Genomic DNA, 20,755 nt, shown 5'->3' with positions numbered 1-20,755 from the left:
ACTTAAGTCCAGGTTTGTGGCAGTCTATCTGAGTGGACCGTGAGATTTTAGTTAACTGTTCTGTCCACGAGTTTCTCTGAGAGTGAAAGACAAACTCGTGGGCAGTTACAAAATGGGCCAAGGTAGTGCTGTGTTCAGATAAAACTTTAGCTAAAATATGGTCTGTGCTGAGTTTAAAACATGGTTTATCTCTGAATTATCTCTTTCTTAAAGGCACAAACTCAAAATGATTACCTGCCATTCACTAAACTGAATGTTTTCTTTCCACATGTGAAATGTTAATGTTCACTCTACCTTCTCGTAAATGGTGGCGTTGCGGCCAGCTGTTGTCATCCACACCTCCTTGTAGAAACGGTCACTGATGGGGTCAGAAAGGTCAATGCTGGTGTCAGAGTGTCCTCCAAGAATAGTTCTGTTCAGAAGGGAAAGACAGATAGAGAAAATGTTTTAGTGATTACAGAAATCACTGCTTATTATTGCAACTATCTAACTAGGCAGTCACAGGGCAGCAACACTTTGTATTTAGGCATGTAAGCCTGCTGAAGCTCAAAATGAACATCAGAAAGGGAAGAAAGGTCATTTATGTGACTTTAAAAGTGGGATGGTTGTTGGCACCAGCCAGGCTGTTCTGAGTATTTCAGATGTTGCTAATCTACTGGGATTATTCCATAAAACCGCATCTAGGGCTTACAGAGAATGGTCCACAAAAGGGAAGATATACAGCTGACTGGCAGTTCTCTGAGGCTGTACATGCCAGAGGTCAGAGGAGTAAGGCAAGACTATTTCAAGCTGATAGCAAGGCAACCATCTCTCAGGCAACTCAAATAACCACTAGTGATAACCAAGGTATCTAGAAGAGCATCTCTGAACACACACAACACATCAAACCTTGAAACAGATGGGCTACAGCAGCAGAAGATCACACCAGGTGCCTGTCCTGTCAGCTAGGAACAAGAAACTGAGGCTACAGTTCACACAGGCTCACCAAAATTGATTCATCTTGCCTTCTATCAACAACTCAAACAACTACTGGTAGTGTAGTTATCTGTGTGATATTTTCTTGCCCCTCTTTGTGCCCCGTAGTATAAACTGGGCAGTGTTTCACTGAGCCTGACGGCTTCCATGAAGACCGTTCCCCATGTCACAAAGCTGAAATCATCTAATACTGTCTTAATTATATTCAAATGGCTTCCACGGTTACCAGATCTCAATCCTATGGGATTGGAATAGGATTAAAAAACAATTCTGGAAAAACTGTGTGATGTGATCATATTAATAGACCAAAATCCATGATTAATACACCCAGCACCTTGTTAAATCTATGTCAGCTCTAAAGCGAAATTGAGTCCATCCCAGTACTAGCAATGTGTTCCTAACAAGGCAGCTGGTGAGTGTATTTCTTTTGCATTCTTTCTTTCTTTATTGTTTCAAAGCCACATGTACATTAGCTGTTATTTACATGTAGGCATGTAGTGGGATTTTCGGCATGATAAACAAAAATTTCAATATATAAAATGTCAAGCACTTAAAAAATAACAACATATCACAAAATAGCAATGTGCTTTTAACGTTGTCATCTCATACACACATAGAAACAGACAAGCACCTGAAGCATTCGAGGCGCAGTTGAAGAGCGTAATGCCCAGCTTCATACTCCTCTCCATCCATTACTGAGGGAACCTTTTCGGAGTCTTCAACGATCACTGCCACCTCGCTGTCACGTTTACCCAGCATACTTCTGTCATTGATGTTCGCAGAGCCTGCAACAGACACACAGAGCTGGTTAAATGTAGTCTATGACTTGAGCTAACTTCTGCTGTTGGTATGTAACCCTGTTTTTTTTATTATTTTGACAGATTCAAAGTGGCGGTATCCTGCTAGGGACTGATTTACATATACTGTCATAAACAATAACTTTTCACCTTATTTACATTGATTTGTATTTACAAGAGAACAGATTTAATGAGAGAAAAGAAGAGGAATATTAATAAGAAGACATGGAGTGCTTTTCCTTTTGTCGAAAGGGTGAGCTGCACTTTATACACCAGCAGGTGGCACAACAGAGCAACGTACCACTCCACACACATTGACACAACAGCATTATTATGCAAATGTTTTAGCCATTCACATGGTGATAAAACGAGGAAATAGAACCAGATTTTTAGCATTATCACATTTTGATGGTGTCGAGCCAGAGAAGCCAGTTTCTTCCAATAGTAGCTGGTGAAAACAGCATAAGAAGAGAAAGTGGCAGAAGGTGAGATGAGAGAAAGACTAACCAATGATGACTGTATTGTCGTCAGCGATGAGCATCTTGCTGTGGACGTAGATGAGCTCTGTGACGAGGCGTCCTGCTAGCTCAGCATGAGTCCGAAGTCCAGCAAAGGAGATGTAGTTCATCCACTGATCGCCCACTGGGAAATAGAAGAGATCAAAACTAGAATTTAGATAACATTATGGCGGCGGGTGAATCTGAAAGAATATCAGAAGTTTTTTGGGTCTCAGAATACTTAATTTTATAGCTTATCTCTCAACTTACTCTCCTTTTTCAACTGGGAGATGATAGAGTACTCCCCTCTGATCATGGTTCTGAGGGGACAAGAGATTAAATCTCACCACAGCACATGTAAACGTCACATGAGAAAATCCTAGTTTTGTGATGTGCTTTCTCATTTCCCTTCCCCCTTCCTCTTTCAATACGTTCAATACAAAGTTCAATACAACATTCAATTCTTCTGAAAAAGTCATGTGATCTACCTGTAGTTAAAGTGCATGACAGCCTGGATGGCATTCCCTCCACCAGTGGTGATGTCTCCCTCAAACCCAGGCAGCAGTGGGGTGACCACATACACACGGTATTTCTTACGCTCTCTGTACACAAACATACATGATTTTTAGACTTAGGCCCAGAAGCATATGCATTACATTTTACATCTTCATTACAGTAAATGGACTGGTTCTTATATAGCGCTTTTCTACTCATCTGAGCACTCAAAGCACTTTACACAACTTGTGCATTCACCCATTCACACAAGCACATTTTTCTAAGTCCTTTATAGCTAACATTCACACACATTCATACTCCGATGGATGCATCACCACCAACCTTCCGATCAGTAGATGACCTGCTCTACCACCTGAGCTACAGCCACCCTAGTACAATCAAAACCACTTCTTAAGCAAACAAGCTGCTTCAATAAAGGGAAGTACTTGTCTGCCCTGATGATCCTTTCAATGATGGCGTCTCCAATCTTGTTGTAGACCGTCCTGTTGTCAGCACAACTAATGAAAAACTGATTCTGAGTGAGACAGAGAAAAGAAAGGGAGGAATGACACAAACCCAAAGTGCAAAAGCAACAACAGTTATGGCTCCCAGGTTTTGATTCCCCCTAAAATAATTATAGTTTTATGTTTCTGACTTTAATTTCACGATGTGAGAAAGCATTTTGGCTGACATATAATAAAAGGAGTCATCTCTGTACTGGGAATATTAACACATTTCAGAAGAGACATGTGTTGTTTTGCATCAAAGTCAAACATCAGTGCTTTGATAATAAAGTTTGAATATCAGCTTCAAAATGCAGTATTTCTCTTTTATTTTTATATCTGACTCTCTCTGTTGTTTTACCTCTATGTAGATGTAGTGCTTGCTCTTGGCGATGACTTGGATGTAGGCATTGTGGATGGACTCCTCGTGGTATTTTATGCCTGCCGACCAGTCTGCAGATGACCGTAACACCTTTTACACACAGACAGAGTACAAATGTGTGTGTTGATTCATTTAATGTTTCACACATACAGTTGTGTTTAGAAGTTTACACACACTAATCATAGCTGTGGATGTCATGGGCTTGTAAAAATTGCAGATTTACAGAAGTTTGGAAGCTCTCTAAGAGCCATTTCTAAACAAAGATTCTTAGAACATCATTTCAAACAATTGCACATGTTATTCTGATGTGTCTCCACTTTGTCATTTGGAAGAACGCCCAATCTGTCACCCTTAGATGAGAGAAAATTTGTTAGGATGTTGAGGAACCACCAAGACTGCCATGAACTGGAGAATGGTGGCAAGTTTTGCATCGCTATATATTGAGAGGCTGCCAACCAAGAAAGAAACTCCTGCTTTAAAATCAAAACCTTCAAGCTTAATTGAAATTTGCAGCTACCCTCATGGACAAGCCAAATGCCTTCTAGAGAAAAGTTTTTTGGTTTTATGGACATGGCAGACAAAGACTGAGCTGTTTGACTACAATGGCAAGAGATCTGTTTGGGGGACTGCACCAATTCTGCCAAAAAGACCACTTAAATATCCAATCAGAATTATGTTAGAAGTTTATTGACAGCTATCAAGTGTCTGGTAGAGGTACAACTTGCTGAAGTGTCAGTGGGGATATATGCATATGTTTGAGTCTGTTTGTATATAGGGCTGTGCGATATTACCAAAATCTCATATCCCGATATTAAGACATCTATCATCCGATAACGATATAAATCACAAAAATGTAACATTTTCTATAAATTCTGCTAATCTCGGTCAGCTCGACTTGCGTGAAGTGTTTCCAGCTGGGCGTCGCGTACCTGGAGTCGAGTGTTTTAACTGATGCGTGAAACATTTTTAGACAGTTGTAACGGCGCAGTTTTCTTTGTGCGTATTCATTACACGGCATGCTGCGGGGAAAAGTCTGTTCTAACGTTTGAGTCTAAGGTTTATTTTTTAGCACCTGGCGGCTCTTTTTTGCTTCTCATCCGTAAACACTCTGCATCTTTCACGTGATTCAGTTTATTTTGAAAAGTCTCAACAGGATCTTGAGCTTTATTGTGAAAGGTTTATGCGGAACAAGCGGACACGCGGTGGTTTTACGTCGTTGTTGCTAACGACAAGGCATAAAAACAAACGCTTGTCTGTCTGTAGTGTGGTTATATTAAATATAAGAGAAAGTGAGAACTTTAAGAAATTAATATAGCCACTACAGTGAAATAATGAAAAAATATTGCCGTAAACAGTTTATTTTGCGACACCACGAAACAAACGATAGCGTAAAATGAAACGATAGACGTTTTTATATCGTTATATCGAACAGCCCTATTTGTATACTTTTAACCCTGTGGGAATTACAAAAATCCTAAATAAATTCAAACGTGTGCAACCAAATTTTTTAAAGTTATTGAAGATGTATGTTGTACAGTAATTCCACCCGGAAAAGGAACTGTTCAAAGAAATCATTAAAAGCCATGATGATGGACAATGATGTATTTGTAAACTTCTGACTGCAAATGAGAACTACATGCAAGAAAAATAATGGGATTTCCAACTGTGGTTCTCACAATATTCCTGATCAAGTACAGTTTACATATTTTGTCAATGGTTAAAATATATAGTTAAAGTTAACTAATTAAGCATATGAGTAAGTTAAATGTATATTAATAGACACAAATGGAAAGCTTGCACATTATGTTCTTAGAGACGTCCCTTCAGAAAAGTGGCTAACAAAATAAACGACATAAACAAACACAAGTAATGGAGTCATGATGGTTTGTTTGTCCACTTCTTATGTTAGGCAACAATTTCTCTCAGAGGTCGGTTCCTTTTGGGTAAAAACCCTTGAGTATCAACGCAAGACAAGCTTTGTGGTTATATAACTTTCTGGCCCATAGACAGTTGATTTTTTTTTATCATTTGTTTGCATTATGTACATGTTTTGGCTTGTTTTTGTTTCAGTTTGTACTTCATATAAATATGACATTCACAATATGCTTTCTTTTATGCCTAAAATGTTGCCTTACCTGAACTTTAGCATTAACACATTCAGGAACTTGGTATCTGAGCTCATTGGTAGTGGAGTGAGATTTAGGCAGCAGGAATGGATAAGACAGGGAGCGATACTTTGGCTTCATGATCTGCAGAAAAGACATGTGGAGAATTTAGGCAGGAGACGGTAAATACAGTCTCTATAGAGGAAGCATTCTTTTTTGAATAAACAGGGGAAAAAAGTTGGTGGCATGGAAAGCCTGAGCACCACGATGAGGATTACATTATATTTTCCATGTCTCCTATTATCCTGCTTTTTATGAAAGTGAGTCATGATTTGAAGTTAACACCATCTTTCCACAACTTATAATAATAATTAAAGTATTTAATTATTAACTAACAAACCACTAAAAAGTGGCTATAAATTCCCAGTTAAAGAAGTTAAATTTTAAGCTTTGCTCCTGCTCTACAACTCTTTGTGTTTTTGGCCAAAGTACACTGCATGCCTTAGTGAAGTTCCAACGCTGAATAAAGTGTCTTGCCACATCCCGGGCAGCTCTACCATGAACCACTGAGGCAATGTCATGCCAGGGCATTCTGGAAGTGGTGTACCTGTCGATGAAGTCTGCAAAAAGAGGAACAGATCCAAAAAGGATTTTTTAGATGAAGAACTTAAAAATGTAAAAGAAAAGAATGGCTGCAAAAATATGGAGAAATATACAGTGATAAAAAATAAATAGTGAGACCAGCTGAAACAGTAAGAAGACATAACGTACAGTGAGGTCAGATATTTTAGTGGAGAGGGTTTGAGTGAAAAAAGTGGAACAAATGTTGCCAATGTGACTCAGATCGACTCTATTTAGTTTTCCAGATGATTATATGTTTCCATCAAACTGCTGGGTGTGTCCATGTGTGTGACCGACCATCAAAAGGTTTCTCCAGCTGGATCCAGTCCTTGTACACAAAGTTGCAGTAGTCCTTTCCATGCCAAAAGCGAGTGTTTCCTTGTAATTCTCCCACACCTGTCTTCAGGCTTCGTACCGAACCGCTCCCTACACATGTGCACATATACAGAACAAATGAATCTACAGCCTTTAAAATATCGACTGCATTTGAAAGTACAACCTTTTACAACGCGCCTCTCATTCACTCACATTCACATTCTCACCCACACAAACACCCCCGCTGTCGTGAGAGGTGGCGTAACAGAGCATCTCACTGCCAAAATAGCAAAGCACGATTTTTTTTCCTCTGCCTTAACATACCTGCGCTATCAACACTGCTGACACTGTCCACATGCTGCAGAGTGTGTTTGTGCCTCAGTGTGCGCAGACTGAAGCGAGCCATCCTGTTGCGACCGATTCCCTTCAGCTTAGGTAAATCCGCTGGATCACTGGGCGGTGTCCCTCGTCCATTGCTCTGAGAGACGCCATCAACAGAGGACAAGCCCTTACTGGATGGAGTGTTGGTGGAGCCAGTCTAGGAACATGAAAACGATCTATAACTGCAGTTTTTTACCTTAAACTATAAGGTTATAATGGACACAGCAGTTTTAATAGGTGCTGTTGATTCATGCTCCATTACATTGCCTAGGGGTGTTGCTAATATTTAATAGAGCCAAATAAGGTTTATAAGAAAAGGTTGAAGTCACAAGCTAGAGAGACATTTGCTTTTATGTGGATATTTGCGATCTGTTTTTTTTTTTTTTTTTTTTGTCCAGCCAAAAGTAGAACAATTCAAAAGGTTTCATTTGCTTTCTGGTCTGAATGGCGTTCTCCAAATTGGAAACTGTCATCACGGGTATTAACAACACATAAAGACTTGTTCTCAATGATGTAAATCATGTGAGGAGTCCAAAGTGTCAATGCAGTTGGAAAGGTGATTAAAAAAAATAGATACTTGATATTATGAAACTTCTTGCTGGTAGCAGCTCTGTAGCTGTAATGCTGTATGAGAGTTACAGAGAATAAATATTTTATGGTCAGCAGAGCATAATGCGATTGAGTACTTGTGTATAGGAATTCAGTTCAATAAAATTAAGAGGTTGCCAGCTTGCATTTTTATACTTCATTCCCCACATGCAGCTGTGTGTAAATGGAGTACTTTTCTCAGTCTGCTCTCATCTGAACGTGTCACACTTCCCACATCCGTCAGCCGATGCTCTCTGTCGTCCCAGCGCCCGTACGCCAGGTCAATACCGCCCACAAAGGCCACTGATTGGTCAATAACTACGATCTTCTCATGATGTGCCCACAGATAGACAGAGGAGGAGACGTGATCCGGATGGCGCATCACCTGGAGCATAAACACACAGCACATATGCAGTACACTTGTATACATTGTAATATGAACAAAAATCTATTATTTTATTTATTCTCACGGTTAATCTGGTCCTGGATATGACATTGAATAATTTGGGAAATGTGGCACTGCATTGTTTATCAAACCTTAATATCATGTCACTTACCTTAATGTTCGGGTTCAGGTGCAAAAGGGTTCTTTTGCTGTAGCCTGAGTTGATGCCCAGAGCGAGCTCCACCTCTTTATACAACATTACAAAAATTCGGACTCCCTGTTGCTGTTTCAAAGGGCAAATAAATTCGGTTATTCTCCAAAAGTCTGTATCTAATTCAGCTATAAAAGCAATGGGAACAGATAAGGATGTGGAATATGTGCACTTAAAGTCACAAATTCCAGTATCACTAATTTCTTTGGCTACGATAAAAAGGCCTTTGATTTATACCATCTACAGATATAGACAGGATGTACTCTTATGTTCAGTTCATTATGAGAAGTTTAGTAAACATAAACCTTGTGAATACTGGGAGAAGAGCTTTATCCAACTAAAAACAGCAACTTTTCACTACAAATGGTTACATTAAAAAAAAAATAATTAAAAGGAAAGTACAGGGAAACATTCACACTGAGTGCTCAGTACTTGGTCTGATGTGTATTTCTTAATGAATAATGCTGGCAGTCTAATGTGTACATACTGCTTTGCGCTTGAGGATGCAGTCAAGCCTCCACCTGTTTCCTTCTACAACAGGTCTTTTAAGGAAGATCTCTGGACTCAGCCTGACAAAACAAGAGCGACAGAGAGGAATAAAATTCAACACTAAAGAAGGACAATAAGACAATAAGACGGGCGAACAGATGAATAAACGATGCATTCTCACTCATTAAGACAGATTAAAAGTAATGTTTGCCTTCACCAGTCAGAGCTCGCGGCACATTTCCTCATAGAGTGTGACAGACATGACATAATGATATAGTCTCATGAGTCATTCACATTGGCATCCTGAGCTTACATGTCTACAATACCATTGGCTCATATTGCACAGGGTGACACCTCATTGGTTAAGACCATAAGCCTAGTGATTACTGCTTTAGAACACAGGGATTTCAGCCACGTCCAGACAGTGGTGCATTTGGCTCTGTGGGATCATAAACTATTATATTTTAAATTACAATGTCAAGAATATTACACCTCTGTTAGCAGAGACAAATAAGTTGGAAAACTTATTTGATTTGGAAAAATGTAACAGGTCATGGGCAATTTTCTTTACCATGCAAACTAACCAAGCTAGTTGTATCTGAGATAAGATTTCCATCTTTGTAGCATACGTTTCCAGGATACTGTAACCCCCCCGGGATATAATGCAATGTAGGATGTCATACTGACTAAGGTATCACAAGAGAAAGAAAGAAACATTTCAGTTTTATTTTCATATATTAATTTCCATATATCTAATTATTTATCTATCTTTTTATAGAGTGCTGGGACAGACTGGCAATCTGTCCTGGATGTTCCATGTACCAGGGTGCCTCTCACGCCATGACATGGTTTATCTACACATATATTTCATAGCCGATAATAAAAACATAATACTTAATAATTTCTCAGGTGATGATAGACAAGACAGGGATAAAAGGGGTGGGGCAGAAGGATAAACTGATATGGAGATTGTATCTTTGTGTCACTGTATTTCTTTGCCTGAAGCAAGGAGATAATAATTAAAGTTAACAACATGTCATGGCTCTATAGTACAGAGTTGTTGGTTATAATGTAATGTTTAACTGCATTTATTACTCTCACAGGTACCAAAATATCAATCTGTTGTTTCGTTCCTTGGAAGCAGCTCAAAAAAGCCATTACTATTAATCTGTATATTATCTTTATCTAGTTCAGAGCCATCAATTGCTATGGAAACATCACCGAGAACGGAGTTTCTTCATGTTCAGGAGACGTGGATATGCACTTTAAAATATATAGGTACTATTATTTTAGAGATGTATTAACTGTGTTTCCAAGCAGCTAGGCAGCTGCTGAGGGCCTCAGTGAGGGCAAAACAAAGGATGTTGAGTAGTTGGTGTCAATATGGTGCAAAATTTTCCACTGGGCCTGACCTTTAAAGTTCGCAAAACAAGAAGACTTCAGCATATAGTGGGAGTGGAAAATCTATGACATTACTCTGGTACTGATGCAAAAAAAATATGTTCTTTCCTCCAAAAATGTACCAGTTCTTAACCAAAATAACAACTTCAAAAAACAATTCTCTAGCATGTTAGTAGGCTAATACAGAGAATGAAACATGAAGCTGTGGACTGACCTGTTTCTTGTGGCTTTTGTTATAACAATGCCTTTTAAGCAAGGTGGATGCCACAAACTATGCTAATCCAAGGTTTACTGCAGAGGGTCAAATCAGAATGTGTCAACGGCTTAATTACTAAGCAACAAACAAACCAATCAAATCAGGTCAATTAGGATTTTTCAGTAAAGGAACACGAAACACCAAGAAACAGCTTTTTCCCTTCAGCTATGGCCTCCATCAACCTCATCCAGCCTCACCACATACTAAAAAACTTGTACTGATAACAACTTTCAAGGCTCTCATTCCACCCTATATAATATTATATATTATTATATTTATATTATCGTCTATTTGATGGTTTTTAGCATTTGTGTTGGGTTTTTGTTTTTTTCTTATCGAGATACTAGAGAAGAAATTATTTCTTTTCTGCAAGAATTTAAAATAGTTTCGCTGTCCTTACTTTTCCTCCATAGTTTGCATACATCACACATTTTAACTGCTTGCATAAAAAAATCACTGCATGCAGTGCATCATGTGCATTCTTTAGAAGTACTGTTTACTCAGCTGTTTACTAACTTCATTTAAACAGTTTCCACAGTACTTCTCATAAAGTGCACCCATAATGAATACCTTTTTCTCCCTCACTGAATATCATTGATTGCTTTTCTGCATATTCATGGTTTTGTTGTTTCTCCTTCTAGCCATAAACCTCGTCTCTCTCGCATGAACAGGCTCTTACTTGAATCAGAAATCTAGAGCCCCTTAAGCCAGTTTACATCTTTGTATTTCATTACCTAACAATACCCGAGTTAAGCTCAGATTACTCACGGAGGGCTAGACTGAGATAAATATGGTTTGCAATAAACGGCGTCAGTAAAGGCCGTTTATAGCACTGGCACATTTTTCTCTGTTATTTTATGTCTGCAGGATTATTATTCTATCAGGTTTGGATGTTACGGTTGTAAAGTGTATGCAAACGGGGCACATGTATAAGACCTTTATTGTTAACTTGTTTACTCTGGGCTTTCACACTTCAGTGCTGACAGCAAACACTACTTAACCACATCATTTGGCATCCTGTATGTTTACACAAAGGACACTAGAACTCACCACCAGTCAGTGATGAAGATTTCCTCTTTAGCCTCCTCCAAAGCATCGGCCACATCCTCCATGTAGGTCTTTCCATTCACATACCTGCAAAGATATATTGCAGTCACACTTGGGAGAACATTTTGTCACTTGAGCTTGGGATGATACAAACATACATATGAAAAAATAAAATAGTTCACGTTGTGTGGTATTTAAAAAAAACAAACAAACACACACACAAGCTGAATGATGGCGCCTTTCAGTTCATTGGCCCGACTGTCATTGCACTTTAACAGCCTTACAAACTTAAGTCTACACCCATAGACATGTCACCATGACGTAACCGTCTTTAAACATTCTCAGCTTTCACCTCCCAACACGTCTTATCCTTCCGACTCCATGCTGAGTACATAGACAATGTAACGACTTTATTACACGGATGATTCAGTCTCGCAGAAAGTGCCAGCTGAGGGGGAGAGAATGCAGATAAAGAACAGCACAGCCAGAAGAGAGAGAGTCCAATACATTTCCATAGTTACCAGTGAAACACTAACAAATAGAATATGTCCTGAAGATTTGCCCAATTTGAGTTTTTCTTTTTGATTTACTGCATCTTTCCCCAGAATGTGTAGGTTTCTTGTAATAAGAAGCCATAAATCATTTTTCTAAATAACACATTTGGTTACAGTTGTATTTTTCCAAATCCAATAAGTATAATAGATACAACACATCTTAAATGTATAACATTGCATTTGTCCGTTCCACAGAAACAAATGTTTCAGTCTGAAACTGATGCAAACATTGTTGGAATTAAGCATTTCTAATCCCACACAAACTTCCCGACAAAACAAGCGCAGCCAGCTGTGTTCTCTCCCAGTGTAGTTACCATTTGGCAGGGATGTTTTCCTGTTCTTGTGCAAAAGATCCAAAGCGGTGATCTCGGAGGAAAGCCTTCCCATGATTCCTCACGAAGCTTTCAATACTCTGACCCCACCAGCGTGCGTGTCTGTAACTGCTGCACTTAAACACGAGGGTCCTGCCGGTGGGATATTTATAGATGCAAACATAACCAGAGGAAAACAAGATTATACATATAGTCTAAAGCCTACGTGAGAGCGAGGTAGTCGTATCGTTTCATATGTATATATATGCACATTAGCTGATCAAGGCAGAGGTATCTGTTGTCTTTCTGAGATATATGAGACCTAGTCAGTAATTCCTAAAATAAAAGCAGCACTGATTAAGAGTCTTGGATTTGTGGTTTTTGGGCCCACCCATGATTGTTTTGGTTAATATTTTTCTTTTTGCTAAGATCTGATGAAGAGTTCATCTTCTGGTCCAGGTATTATTCATCACACTGATTTTATCTTGAGAACGTCTCAGAGGGGATTCACTGTTTAACTTGTATCTAGATAGTTAAGCACTAGTATATGATCACTCTCTGGGTAATCTGCTGCAAAGATCAACTGTTCAACCATGACAAACACAAATACACACACACACACACCTGGAGAGGCTATCAATCCGGACTCCGTGTTTGGTCTCCGTGTCTTTGGAGTCCATCTTGATGGTGAACTCTTTATCCACCAGCAAGACGAAGGAGATGGCTCCCGTGTCTGGCTTCATGTACAGCAAGAATGAGTCTTTCACCACAAGCCAGCTACAACACACACAAAGTGGTCGTCGCAACATTAATGACTTCTGTGTAGATGTAAAGTTTTGCAGCTTTCTGCTGACTGCTGTGGACCATTTCTTATGTTTCTCGTTTGGAGGAAAGGGTGTAGGAAGAAAATCATCATGAGGATGTAGGTGGACGGGCTGAGCGTTTCAAACGTGTGGGATTATTTTTTGTGTTGTGTTTAAAGAAATAATAACAACATAAACTGATCACATCATAATTTGGATGATGTAAAGTGGAAGAGAAAGACAAAGTCAGATGTGAGTGAATACCACTGCCGTCAGACTGAGACTTTCTTATAAATATAGAAAAAATGAAAAATGTTGCATGACAGCAAAAATGACCGCCTATTAAGATGTCACAATTATTATGTTTGTAAATGTGTAATGCACAGTTGTGTAATAGATGTTCACTATTCTTTGACACCCACACTCTGACAGCTCCCTGCCAGAAATTTGAGAATGAATGTTCAAGAAATCCTCCTTCTTGTGTTTACCATAAGACATTCAGGAGTTGATCAACAGCCTGAGCAACTCCTACATGTCACCATGTTTCTCGCCTTCCAAAATAAACTGCACAGTATATTTAAACTGCTGGCTTAGACAGCTTAATTACAAGAAAAAAAACAACTAGTTAACACGGCAGCTAAAGCAGTGGGATTGACTAGAAGATGCACAGAGAGAAATAAATTGGACAGACAGAGATAGCTGGAGAAAAACTGCAACATTCACACACCGTTTGGACCAGCGATAGCAGGCCTGGCTCTGACCACAGCAGTTCATTCCAGGGATACGATGTCCGCCTGAGCGTTTATAAATCATCCCTTCCCTGGAGGAGGGAGAATAACTGGTGAATATTTTCCAAAAACTGTATCATGGGGCTTAAGAAGAGTGTAAAAGAAGATTGCAAGTTTAAAATAAATACACCTAAGGAAAGAACAACTTTGACATGGGATATTTGACCCTGATCCCCAGAGATATAGGCACTAAGAAAATGCTCACAGTCCTTTGGGCCCTAAGTCATGAATGAAACTCATCTGGCTGACGTCAATGAACTCCATCTGTGTAAAGAGGGCAAGCACAAACAAGAGACTTCACATAATGATTCTTGTATAGACAGACACACCACTCATTGTGTAATATATCATCATGGGAACTAGAAAGTGTTAGTCCACATACGTAGAGTTAATATGACTCATCTTAAATTGTGTGTTGTCATCTCTCATAATAACTTTAAATGCATAACAGCAAGTTTTCTGCCTAAAATATGTTTTAAGTGTGAAGGAGTTATTTAAGAAGAGGCACAGCATAAAGACAATTTCCCTTCACTTTATAAGAAAAAAGCAAAACAGAACAACTTGAGGCTTTGCCAAATTCCACAATAAAGGTAGTGAATTAAAACATGTAGAAAAAGACTAATAATTATTTGCTTTTATTGTACATTATCTATAGTGGCTAATAGAAATGAGGCATAAACACAAGTGGTATAACATTATGTTTAAGTGTGACCCTTTGGAGTGTTTTGTATTTACTCACAGTATGGTGATATTTTCGGTACATGGCCATCCTCAGCAGCTTGTTCAAATAGTCTTCTAGCTGTCTCTGTGGGAACACAAACACTATATTTGGACACTGACAAAGCCCATGCATATAAACACCGAGATGTGCAAAACAATGTGAAACAGTAGTTCAGAGGATAGATTTGCTGGCAAGGAGTTAAGTGCCATGGCAACAAGTGAGTGCCAGGAGAGCTCCCTGCAATAAAGTTGAAATATCACAAGAATCAATTTCATGGCCCTGAAAACAAGGCCAAAGAGGACAAAGACAGCGCTCCAACATACCTTCCTGCTGGAGACCTGCTCATCTCGCACTAGCTCCTCTCCTCCTCCCCTTGGCAGGGAGGGCATCTCTCTCACTTCACTCTTCCTCACCGTCTTTCTCCTCACTGTGTGGCTGAAAAACAGAATGTGGGAAATGTAATACTTTAAAGACAGAATATCCTTGGTCCTTAAAGTATAAGATAGAAGAAAGAACAAAGGTCCAGAGCTTTAAAAACACTGTTTAAGTGGCGGATCAGAAATAAAAAATCTGTATATTTCACAGGTGTGTCAGACTTCAGAGAATGCCAAAGGGAGTAAAAGTGTTCACTGAATTTTAAGCCTATTGTTTACTTCAAAAAAGAATCTATGATTATAATAGACTGCACCAAAAACGTGAATGTGAAAAGTTCATAAATTTCAGTTGCACTGAAGGACAGTATGTCAACACTTAGCATTCAAGCTAAAAAAAAAAAAAACATCTCCCTGCTGGCAATAAATTTGTTGTTTTTACATCTGTGCTTATGAGAAGAAAAGTGCTGATTATATCATCTACATAAAGTAAATACAATACTCTCTTGATCTATTAAATATACTAGTATGACAATTGTGTCTATGCATTTGGGTAAGTATACTTTTGTCACATCATGGACATATATCTCCCATTTAAGGACAAAAAGCTTAAGGTAAAACAAGCACTTAGGTCCATGTGAGACTGCAAATTTATCTTTTACTGTATAGATTGCGTGCCAACCTGCGTGATGGCAGTGGTATCCTCATGAAGGTTTTGTACGTCCTCAGCTCTCTGTGCAGCTCCATGAAATGCTTCTCCTTCCTCTTAACCACCCAGGTAAATTCCCCATGTTTCAGCTCAATCTTAAAAACTGCTGGCAGAGACTACAGAAACATGCACATGCTTAACACCTGTAATCATGGTAATGTCATCAATAACATTAAAAATGTTCAACATTTAATAAAAAAGAAAAACAATCGATACAATAGAAAATGGAAAAATCTGTGGCATAAGTAAACAGCAAGCGCAACAATCAGGACCATATAGTTTAAAGAGAGGTGTGTGCAGTACCTTGTTGACACTCCTTTGGTGTGACGCATTGAAGCGGTCCTGTGCAGTGGTGAACCTCTCCACCTCCAGGATTCGGGCAGTAATGGGTACAGTGGGGAGGTACACTTTTGCATTGGCTTCTTTAAAGCCCACTGTGGCATACACTGCTGAAAATGGGATACGACAGTCCCCTGGGACAGAGACGAGGCGGGTGTTTAGTGTGATCTTTCTGCTTGTACATGTAGGAGTTGCTCAGGCTGTAGGAGCGAGTAGGATGCATCAGTGAAAACTCAGCCTTTGTTCAAGACCGTTGTAGTTCGCGAGTTTGCAGCGTTAGGGCAAATGTTACCGTATATTTTCTGGTAAAGTTTGCAAGACTTCAAAAGTGCAACCATCCACCCTCATGTGCTGGCACCGTTAGATAGTGGTTTGGAGCCTCCATGTAGTAAGTTGCTTTTTTGACTAATTGAATTATGTTAATACACTGTGATCCCACTTTGAATTAGTTTGACGGTCATTAAATTAGTAGAGGTCTTGAGAACAGGATCGTTACAGACTTTTTTTTTGCATGTGTATATTTAAGCTCATATTCTGACAAGTTAAGACTAATAACATTTAATAGTGAGGTAACTGACTTGACCACTTGCTTTTGAACTCTGCTACTTTGCTAGGTCTTCCTCCTCTTCAGCTCACTTAAGGGTTATCACAGCTTCTTCTGTCATACCAGTCAGCTCCATATCCTCCTTCACTACAACCATGATTGTTCACTTCAGCAGCTCCATATTCAACATCCATCATCCATTATAGCCACTATCCTTCTACTCCACATCTCAACCCTGCCGCTCTGACTTTCTTCCTTCATGTCACTGTTACACCTGTCTCCTTCTCGTTCACACACGTTTTGCTTGACTGACTTTATTTCTCTTCTCTCCAGAGCATACTTCCACCTCTCCAGGCTCTCTTCCACCTGCTTGCTACAGATCACATTATTGTCTGCAAACATCACCTGCCTGACCTGGCCGTCAACCTTTTCACCCCCCCTGCAAAGAATCAGAATCTGAATAATTTATTAAGGAAATTATGAATAATGTAGGAAGAAATGTCTCAGAACTGTCTCCTTGTGTAATCGCACCTCCACCATCTATCACTCATACCGCACATCTGACCTCGGTGTCCCCATACAGATCCTGCATCACCCTCAAATACTTCTCTTCCTCTCCCGACTCCTACAGTATCTGCTATTTGCCACAGTTCTTCTCTTGGCACCCTATCATATATTTTCTGTGGATCCACAAAGACACAGAGCAACTCCTTTGACCCTTCTCTGTACCTCTCCATCAACTCTCCATATAAAATAAATATTGCATATGTAGTGGTCTCTTTGCATGAACCCATAATCCTCTATTCTTAACCTAGCTTCATCAACTTTATCCCTCTGTAGTTGCCACAGCTCAGCACGGCACCCTTGTTTTTGAAAATCTGTATCAGTACACTTCTTCTCTGTTCTTCAGGCATCCTCTCACTCTGTGGTAAACAATCTGGCTAAAAAGTCCAGTGCCCTCTCTCCTATACCTTTCCATACCTCCATACCTCTTCTCAACACACTCTTCACTCATTAGTGACCTTAATCATCCTAACCTGCTGCACATCCTTTCCAATCTCTTTGACACAGCCAATCGATACAAACATTTGTGCTTCCTTATTTTTCTTAGTACTTCAAATACAAGTAATATCAACCAGCCTCTGCCACCTCTCTCTCTCTCTGTTGTACTGCCAGTATCTGTGTCTACGTTCTTTATCTCCCTGACCCACTTTTTCTTAGCATACTTTTTCCTGTACTTCCTCATTCCACCACCAAGTCTCCTGGTTTTCTGAGGATACAACAAACACCTTCTTTTGAGTTTCCCTCAACACTTTAGCTAGCACTTCATTCGCTTCCTCTACTTGATTTCCAGAGTCATCCTACAGACTACCATTCTATGCTGCCTAGCTACATTCTCATCTAACACCACCTACCCCACATTTGCTGAGTGTCCATCAGACTATCTGAGCCCACAATTAGTAGGTTATGTCAATATTTTCTTCTTGCTTTTGAGATTTCTTTACAAGAAATTATTGTAATACTGTAAATTTTGAGAGCAACAGGTACATAATAAGTAATTACAGTAGGTAAGCACATATATTTCCTCATTTCCATAAACTTACCTATGTTGTTTCCATCATAATCCACATCTTCTCCCTCCCCTATGTCCAGCTCTCGGGTATCCAGGCTTTCCACCAGATCTGCCATCTTAATACCGTCGTGTATGTCTTGAGCCGCTCTGCTGTCAGAATCTACAGAGTTCACCAGGTTGAGGTTACTGGTAGCAGTCTGAGCCTTACTCCTCATGCTTAGCAGTCAGACCCTGGAGCAGGGCACACCTAGAAGAGAGATCAGATGTATGACCATTTCCTGAGAGTATATGTACTCCCACAGAGCAGGACAGTCTTGTGACATTTAATCTTCCAGTGACCTTACTGTGACTTTCCTTTTTATCATGTGAATCAGATAAGAACTGCAAGGAATACAAACCCCAAAACAGACACATATAATGTAAATGTGTATTTCAGCTTGTGCTGAAAATCAACAGAAAGGTAAATAAATGTATTCTTATTTACCAACAGCTAAGCTTTAGAAGAAGCGTAAATCATGTCCAAGCGAACACCAATGTATCTTAGTGTCTTAGCAGCTTTTGAGCACCGCAGGTAGACATTTACTGTTCACTTCTCTCCTGAACTCCTCTAAATAAAATAATGATAATAAATCATTATTTAGACTCACTCTATAAGACCTGTGTCCACTAATTTTCAGTGCAGTTCTTGTGTTATTTGGCATACACCAGCCTCTTCTAAGCCCTTCATACCTAACCCTTTCCAATGAGCTTTCAGTGAACAACTGAGGGGTCAGAGGTTCCTTTTTCTTAAAGACATGATTTTCACATACTCTTAATCTGCTAGAGAATTTTTTTATTGTCTGTCACTTCATTTGTCCTCCACCCGTCCAGTTTCCTAGATATTTTAAGAACACATCACACATGCAGTGTTATATGACTGACATGGCTTATATCTCTTTGGGAATCACATTTTTGCTGCAGAAATACTCTTCTATTCTATATAAAGTGCCAAACGATACAATTAAAAATATATAAATATAAAGAAACACAAAGAAATGAGAGGCAGACTTCTGCACAATACCATATCTATACTTTTACTGTATGTGCAGTCCTACTCACAGCACTATTTAGTCACCTCTAATGACCTTTTTGGAAGAGTCAACATTTGCAATGTTTCTCCATCTGTTTATTATACAACCTGCTGGTCACCTGCTGGTCACTACTCCTGGAGACTATAAAAAAATTTAGTTTTTATATTTTAATGAAACATGTGCACAACAAATGACCTAATTTTTCAGCAATACAGTAATAAGATTGTGTATTTTGAATGTTTGTTTGTTTTTTCAGGACGGGGTATAGCACTTAAACTACTATTGTTTTTTTCTTTAACCTCCTAAGACCAGAACTCTTCCACAGCATGCATTTAATTTCTCTTTGATATTTGGGCATATTGGGGCCCGATGAATGTTAAAACAAAGAATTACCAGACTTTTTTTTTTTACCTTATTTTTGTTTTTAAGAAAAATAAGAGCCACATATGAGGATATTCGTTTAAAAATTTGATAGAACAGTAGCAGTATAGTGATATAAGTGGATATCAGGCCCTTGTAGAGCAAAATTTTGTATTTTGATCTAAATAACCCAAAATGTGATGTCCACATATGTGGACGCCAGGTCCTATTAAGGAAATCACTTGTAAAGTTCTGCCTGAATTAGTTCAATGGGACCAATAAGTTAATGTAGAAAAAAACAAAAAAAACACCCTTCCACTCCCTAAACTACTCCTTTAAAAGATTCATGCGAAATAAAACATGTGTAGTCATGTTGTGGTTTGTGACTTCAGAGACCTTGTGAGTAGAAATCAACTTTGAATCAGACACAATCATCAAATGAAAAAAAAAAATCAGCTGATGCCTTTCATTCTATCAAAATCAGAAAATATGCTCATATTTCTAAATTATTGGTCACTTATCATATATTGGTCATATATGATACACTTGCACACTACTCTGCACAGAAAAAAAATATTTAATTCACTGAATGGGCTACAAACAAATATTTTCTAATAAAATGTTTCTGAAATAAAGCAAAACAAAATACACTGAATTATCAAAAGCAGGCAAACCAGATTTTTATGTAAAAATTTGTGGAAATTGATGTTTTTTGTGATAAATATACAAAAGCTCAGAATCTGCTGAAGTCAAAGGCAGTGCAGTTCAAAAACAGGTAGGTTTTGGTAGACTATAAAAATATAGTATAGAATAGTATTAAAGACTAATAATTAGTTTTAGACTAATAATTATGTAGATATTGTGCTCAGGTCTCTCTTTTACTTTCAACTTTACCTCAACACAGAGAGTTCTGACACAGTTTTGTGTACCAAACAATTATTGAGACACCAAAACCTGCTAAACCCGTCACAAACATTATTTCTCACTTTTGCTACACTTTGCTTCACTGTAAATCCAATATTTGCTCTTAAGGTATAAAATATCTTCCTTTATATTTCTAGATAGAAACAAAAGTATTTGGTTCTTTTTAAAAAATGATCTTCACTAGAATGTGATACAGTTTGCTCAAGAGCTTTGTAAGAAGGCCTGTTAGTTTCAGACAAC

At 38.8% G+C, this 20,755-nt stretch overlaps 1 protein-coding gene across 2 annotated transcripts in view; it reads right to left on the bottom strand.

Annotated features, from left to right (window-relative positions):
- Positions 1-20,755, bottom strand: part of pld1a (phospholipase D1a) — a 32,172-nt gene that overhangs the window by 2,206 nt on the left and 9,211 nt on the right. For both annotated transcript variants that reach the window (XM_026151726.2, XM_026151725.2), the window contains exons 2-25: positions 18,193-18,408; positions 16,009-16,178; positions 15,679-15,821; positions 14,949-15,060; positions 14,644-14,709; positions 14,110-14,168; positions 13,844-13,936; positions 12,938-13,090; positions 12,317-12,466; positions 11,452-11,535; positions 8,743-8,824; positions 8,217-8,327; positions 7,853-8,044; positions 7,015-7,228; positions 6,673-6,801; positions 6,256-6,374; positions 5,785-5,898; positions 3,629-3,739; positions 3,211-3,299; positions 2,758-2,871; positions 2,540-2,589; positions 2,280-2,414; positions 1,607-1,760; positions 295-412 (exon numbers count right to left, since the gene is read on the bottom strand). In XM_026151726.2, coding sequence (XP_026007511.1) covers positions 295-412; positions 1,607-1,760; positions 2,280-2,414; positions 2,540-2,589; positions 2,758-2,871; positions 3,211-3,299; positions 3,629-3,739; positions 5,785-5,898; positions 6,256-6,374; positions 6,673-6,801; positions 7,015-7,228; positions 7,853-8,044; positions 8,217-8,327; positions 8,743-8,824; positions 11,452-11,535; positions 12,317-12,466; positions 12,938-13,090; positions 13,844-13,936; positions 14,110-14,168; positions 14,644-14,709; positions 14,949-15,060; positions 15,679-15,821; positions 16,009-16,178; positions 18,193-18,376 — 2,946 coding nt within the window. In that variant the 5' untranslated portion in view covers positions 18,377-18,408. The remainder of the gene's footprint in view (positions 1-294; positions 413-1,606; positions 1,761-2,279; positions 2,415-2,539; positions 2,590-2,757; positions 2,872-3,210; positions 3,300-3,628; positions 3,740-5,784; positions 5,899-6,255; positions 6,375-6,672; positions 6,802-7,014; positions 7,229-7,852; positions 8,045-8,216; positions 8,328-8,742; positions 8,825-11,451; positions 11,536-12,316; positions 12,467-12,937; positions 13,091-13,843; positions 13,937-14,109; positions 14,169-14,643; positions 14,710-14,948; positions 15,061-15,678; positions 15,822-16,008; positions 16,179-18,192; positions 18,409-20,755) is intronic.

This window comes from Astatotilapia calliptera, chromosome 19 (genome assembly GCF_964374335.1).
Source record: "Astatotilapia calliptera chromosome 19, fAstCal68.1, whole genome shotgun sequence".
Taxonomy (NCBI): domain Eukaryota; kingdom Metazoa; phylum Chordata; class Actinopteri; order Cichliformes; family Cichlidae; genus Astatotilapia; species Astatotilapia calliptera.
This window is presented reverse-complemented; position numbering and strand designations above follow the sequence as displayed.